This window comes from Sinocyclocheilus grahami, unplaced genomic scaffold, assembly GCF_001515645.1.
Source record: "Sinocyclocheilus grahami isolate Dianchi unplaced genomic scaffold, SAMN03320097.WGS_v1.1 scaffold826.1, whole genome shotgun sequence".
Lineage (NCBI taxonomy): Eukaryota > Metazoa > Chordata > Actinopteri > Cypriniformes > Cyprinidae > Sinocyclocheilus > Sinocyclocheilus grahami.
Window position 1 is genome coordinate 585,977 of NW_015506005.1, and position 5,978 is coordinate 591,954.

At 37.9% G+C, this 5,978-nt stretch overlaps 1 protein-coding gene across 3 annotated transcripts in view; it reads right to left on the reverse strand.

The window, feature by feature from the left end:
* Positions 1-3,213: 3,213 nt before the first annotated feature.
* The window catches only part of LOC107562522 (leucine-rich repeat and immunoglobulin-like domain-containing nogo receptor-interacting protein 1-B), a 14,549-nt gene continuing 11,784 nt past the window's right edge, over positions 3,214-5,978 (reverse strand). For 2 of the 3 annotated variants that reach the window (XM_016247150.1, XM_016247151.1), the window contains exon 2: positions 3,214-5,124. In XM_016247150.1, coding sequence (XP_016102636.1) covers positions 3,271-5,124 — 1,854 coding nt within the window. In that variant the 3' untranslated portion in view covers positions 3,214-3,270. Of the gene's footprint in view, positions 5,128-5,978 lie in introns of all 3 variants that reach the window. The other variant, XM_016247149.1, reaches the window with a different exon arrangement.

Here is a 5,978-nt window from a genome sequence, read left to right on the forward strand (position 1 = left end):
TACTGCAATATAAAGTACATTAAAAACCCATTAAAAGTGTTATCATTTTATGTTCTTACACAAAGTAGACATAAAATATACTTTAAGTAAGGGTAACATAAGTATGTTTTCTGTAAATACACTAAAAAGTCAGAAAGTATGCTTGTGTTTAGTATATCCCTTAAAAGTGTAACTAAAAATATATATTTATTAACATAGTATTTCTACTATACTTTTTAGAAATACACTAATAGTGTGCTTGTGTTTAGCATATTCCTTAAATGTGACTAAAAATATATTTATTACCAAAGTATTTCTAGTATACTTTTTAGAAATATATTAAAATGCAATTCAATATATTTTTATTGCACTTCAAATAAGCATGTTGGGAATACAAATGTTATTATAAACATAGTACTTGAATTTCAAGTATATTTTTAATACATTTAATACTACGTCTTTTTCACCTGAGTAGCCATCATCCTCTCACTGTGAGCTGACAGATGAACAAGTTCTTTATAAATCAGAGGGTAAATACAATCAACAAGATGAATGAAGTGGCATAATCTGACATCATAAAAGAATGGGCAGGTCCCTTCCTCTGTATAACAGAAACACTTACCTCACAGACGTCACTGGTAATCAATATTAGGTTATCCATACAGCCTGTAGGATTAACAAACCGCACGGCCATTTTGTGTAATTGCAATCTAAAAAATTACAGTGGCAGAGAGCTTCATTTTGATGAATTACTGTCAGACATGCACATTTTTTAAAATATGTTGGTGTCTAAATTATTTACACTAAAAAATTATTGAAGCTGTAAAAAAAAAATATATATATATATATTACCAGAGTAAATATTTCAAGAAAATACCATTTCAGTCTTTCTACTTGAAAATGTCATGTTTAATTCAGTGTTACTTGCATTTCATTGTAATTAGTTTTGAAATTTGCAAGCGATTTCTGAGTGAAAACTGTTTCATAATTCATCTTACACCAATTTTAATTTGTATTTGTTTCAGTGTAGCGTGACACCACTTCCAAAACCTGTACTGAAACCTCCAGACAGAAGGCCAAGGAGGCAGAACAGATGAATAGCAAAAGACTAAATAGTACTTAAAGTAATTCAATAGAAAGGAAATATGCCTCCTCATCTAATTAAATTTAAATTCATTTTGTAGTTGCTGATAGTTACTAACTATTTTAGCCAACTTTGTATTAACCTGAATAAAACATTTTCAAATAGCCTTTATTACTAAATACTGGCTTTGTTCTTAATGGGCTTACCTCACTAAATATTAATTATCTCTACTCTTTCTTTTTTGCCATCTGGATGCTCCACTTCCTCTCTCATTAATGTTCACCACTCCCTCCCTTGCTGTTGTATTTGCTCAGTATTAAAGCACTGTGAGTGTTGGCCAACTGTTTGTGAGTCATCTCAGTAGAAAAAGGGCAGGAAGACAATCTTATACAACCATCACTTCCCATTTAAACATGAGGTCTCAGTGCTTGGACTCCAGCTGACACGTTTTCCGTTATGCCCCTGTGAGAGATGAGGGGTTGTCAGATTGGTCCTATGCTGATATGTGTGGTAGCTTTGTCTAAACAAGTGCATTCAAAAACTAAAGGATCTCTGAATATTTGGGGATTTGTTACAACGTGTTATACATTACTTTAGAAGGCAAATCTGTATGTGTGTGTGCATTGGGAAATGCCAGGCTTTGAGTTGCACAGAGCTCAAAACTATTGAACAGAGCAAATAAATGCACAGCAGTCTATTGCTGTAGACTAGTCCGAGTAGATCATACACTTATACATATCCATTCTCAAAAATAACATTGAAAGGCTCCTATTCTCATGCATTTAGGGATTTTGACTGCAGACTGACATTTTTCAAATATAATAACAGATTGTAAATCACTGTATAGAGCTATAATATTGCTTAAAAATAATATTTATCACCTCCACACTGTAGAGATGAAATCTGTTAGAATAATGTGACATAAGGACTTTCGATCAGTTTTTTTCCCCATTGCTTATTTTTCCTTTATGGTCAATATGAGTTTGAGCTTGAGGTTGTCTTAGATTGATTTAACACTTCAAATACATTCTACATTACGATGTGTTCTACCCATTGAAATGAGTATTTACAGAGAAACGATGTTTTTCAGAAAATGTTGAACAGTAATATGGCAACAATAATAGGTGTGAAGGAGAGTGAAAAGTTTAGCAATACATTAGTGAAGTGTCTCTATCTTCCTGTGTACCTCACCAGCTCTCAAGGTTTAATTCACAGAGCAGAGCAAAATAAATGAGCAAAAGACACTGAAGTATAAAAGTTTGTCATTTTAATGTTTTACAGCTATCCATTGTCCCAAAATCAGCACTGTAAATGTTTCAAGGGTTGTAGAACACATTTACCCACCGAGCAACACCTGCCTCGTGAGAGTGGTAGAAAATGCATTATAGCATGGCATATTGATAACAATAAACTAAATCAAAAAAATTGTAAACTTTTCACCGGTAGGTGAATTAAAAACTGAGGAGATCTGTCAAATGGAATAGTAGTTTAGTGTGAGTACAACCACAGGTCCAATAGTTTTGTCACATGTTCAGTCAAAGCTAATGGCTTTAAATTCAAAGCTACATCTGGCTTTATGATACTATGTAAGGTGTCAAAATCGAAATCGCACCATCAAACCATGTTTAATGAATAATACTTGACCTTTGAGATATTAATGATTGTCAAGCCTAATCAATAAATCATTTTAAACAAATTGATCTCTTATAAAGAGTTGGTAATGGACATTTACAGTGATTTAATTAGACCTATAGACTTTGCATGTATCTCGATATAGCACATGCACTCCAGTAGGCTCAACAACCCATAACCTCTGATCAGCTGCATTCAGCCACTGTATTGCCTAATGTACATCGAAATAGTTATGTACAGAAAAAGACACAAAAGAACAGGTATAAATTTATACTGGTCCTCCCAATTCTGGCTTTCGCACAAATTTCAACAGGACTATGTTTTTCAACACTTACCCGAACACATACACAGATTTTTGAAACCCTCAAATGACCTGCCTGCTTTCCCTATGAGGACACACTCCCTGTGTGATTGAGCTGTACAGTCTGTAAAAAAAAATGTAAAAGGCTTTTTTCGGAACATTGTTGAAAAGTGTTAAGGCATTCCCCACGTTTCTAATGGGGGAATAAGGACCAGGTAAGTCTGTTGTCAAGAACACATATTCACGTAATGCACACACAATGGCGATTAGTCTTTTAAATCATCTTCATACTGATCTTGTGAGATCCCTCAGTCGGGCTGCTTTCTCCATCCACTTTCCGTGGCACATACTCAATCTCGATGTTTGGCTTGACATTGCCTTTCCCTCGGCTCCAGAGAAACAAGAGCACCAGACAGAACAGCACCACTCCCAGGAAAGAGATAAACCCCATGGTGGTAGCGATAATGAGAGTCTTCATATCAAAGGGAAAGGGATTTGTCGCACCAGTTCCATTGGCACCGCTATCATTGGGCTGGTTCGAGATGAAGGCAAAGGTCTTATTGGGCTGATGGGGCCAATTGGGAGAGTAGCTATGAATGTGTAGGTGAGCCAAACGGGTGTCGTTACCTCCTGCATTGACAGCAATGCAGGTGTATGTGCCATTGTCTTGTATTTGGGCATATCTAACCTCTAGGGTGCCGTCCAGAGACACAGACAGCCGGCCAATGCTTTTAGTAGTGATAAATTGCTTTTTTGGAGACTGCCACATAATCATGGGAGCGGGGTCTCCATCTGCTTGGCAAGGGAATTGGACAGTGGTCCCCTCATCCACAAATCTATGAATGGCTTTTTGATCCTGGATCTTGGATTTCTGACAGGTGAAATAATTCGGTGGGAGAACATCCGGGAAGTCTTTGAATTCTTTACCCTGCAAAAACTCTGGTGATTCACAAGATGGCTGCTGGCGGTTGAAGTTAAGTCGCCATCGACGGCGAAAGACCCAGAGAAGACGGCAATCACATGCCAGGGGGTTGTCATGAAGAGCCAGTGTCTCCAGGTTGCCGACCGAATGGAAGGCAGACTCCTCTAAAGTGCTTAGACTATTGCTGGATACATTGAGAACCCGAAGGTAGTTGAGTCCTCTGAACGAATAAGGCTCAATGCTGACTAGCCGGCCCCCAATCAAGTGAAATGCCTGGAGCCTCAGCAAATTGTGCATTTTGTTGCCCTCCACAACCTCAATTGGATTGAAGGACAGGTTGAAAAAGCGAAGATACACCAGGTGCTGAATGGCCTCGTAAGGGACGGCAGTGAGATTGCAGTTTGTGATGCTCAAGGTTGTGATGTTAAGTCCATGGAGAGACTTTGTGGTCAAGGTTTCTAAAAGAGGCCAGTTTGCTATCTCTAAGACTTTGAGTCGATAGAGCCTCCTGAAGGAAAAGTCTCGAATGATGTTGATGTTGAGATGCCGCAGCCTGAGAGTCAGCAGGTTGTGAAGATGACTGAAGGCCTCTGTTGGTACAGAGGTCAGGTTGCATCTTTCCATAATGAGCTGCTCTAGGCTGCTTAGGCCATGGAAAGCTCTGTGAGAGATGAACACCAAGTCATTGTCCCCCACCTCCAGTTCTTTCAGGTTGTAGAGATCTTGAAACATGAAGTCCAACAAAATGACTATTTTATTCTCACTAATATCTAATCGAGTGAGGTTACTGAGGCCAGTGAAAACACCCAGCTGTATCAACTTCAGCTTGTTGTTGCGTAGTCCCAATATTCGCAAGCCAAGGAGGTTGCTGAAGGCCCCTGGTTCAATGACGGAAATTATGTTCTCGTTAAGCTGTAGCTCCTCCAGGTGTTGATAGTTGAGGAATTCCTCCGGGTTGATGGCTTTCAAGCGGTTCTTGCTGAGATCTAACAGCCGCGTGTCAGTGGGAATTCCCTCAGGGAGGGCGATCAGCTTCCGCCGATGGCACACGACTGAGCGCTCTTGGGCACTGCACTCACAGCGAGAGGGGCAGCCAGTGGCAGAGCCGGACAGCACGGTACCCAGCATCAGGATGAGAATGGGCTGCCAGCAGGCCACCAGGTAGCTGTGCCCACTTGCCTCTCTGGCCACCATTTTGATGGTAACCTGCTGAGAAAAAGGATAGAGAGATTGGGTCACAATATGAACAGAATACATTCCAAGGCGGAAAAATGCGAAAGAACAGAGACAATCATATTGCTCCTGTTCTTAAAATAGTAAGAGATGGTCTTGGAGAAAACGCTGATGCTTGAAAAATGTAACAGACCACTGCACTGGAACATGCTGCGTAAAGTCAACTCGGAGCTTTGATTAATGATATAACAGAGACATTAAAACGTAAAAGACTGTATGAGAAAAGGAAAACAACCATAAACAACACTGGCCATAAAGAAGTATAGCCAAGTTATAAGTATAGCCTATAGGGGAGTTAAGTATAGCATATAGTCTGCAGGATCTTTTTGAAATATAAAAAATGAATCTTGGATGTTTAACTTGTAACACAGAAAATATATTTTCAATAATGGCTTGAACCAAATTTGTAATGATTTAAGCATGTCAAAATAAAATGTATATGTTTTGTTTTGAAATGAAGAATGGCATAATTTTAACTAGTATAGTTATATACTAGTGTTCTATATTCAAACTACAGAAATAATAGATGGTATTCATTATACTGTTGCAAAATCTGAGAGCAAGGGACATATAAATCAGGAACATGACTCTATAATGACTGGCTAACTAAAAACAAAAAAACAAAAAGAAAAACACTCACAAATTCTTATATTTTTATTTTCTGGCTTTAAGCCAATTGATAATTGTTATATTTTATATTATACAAATTATACTATTATAATATTATGTTATATTAATATTATTATTACTTTTTATTGATCATAATTTATGGCTGCATTTAGAGTAGAACTGAGTAGAGTAGAACATTCAGCTCTTAATGGGTTAAA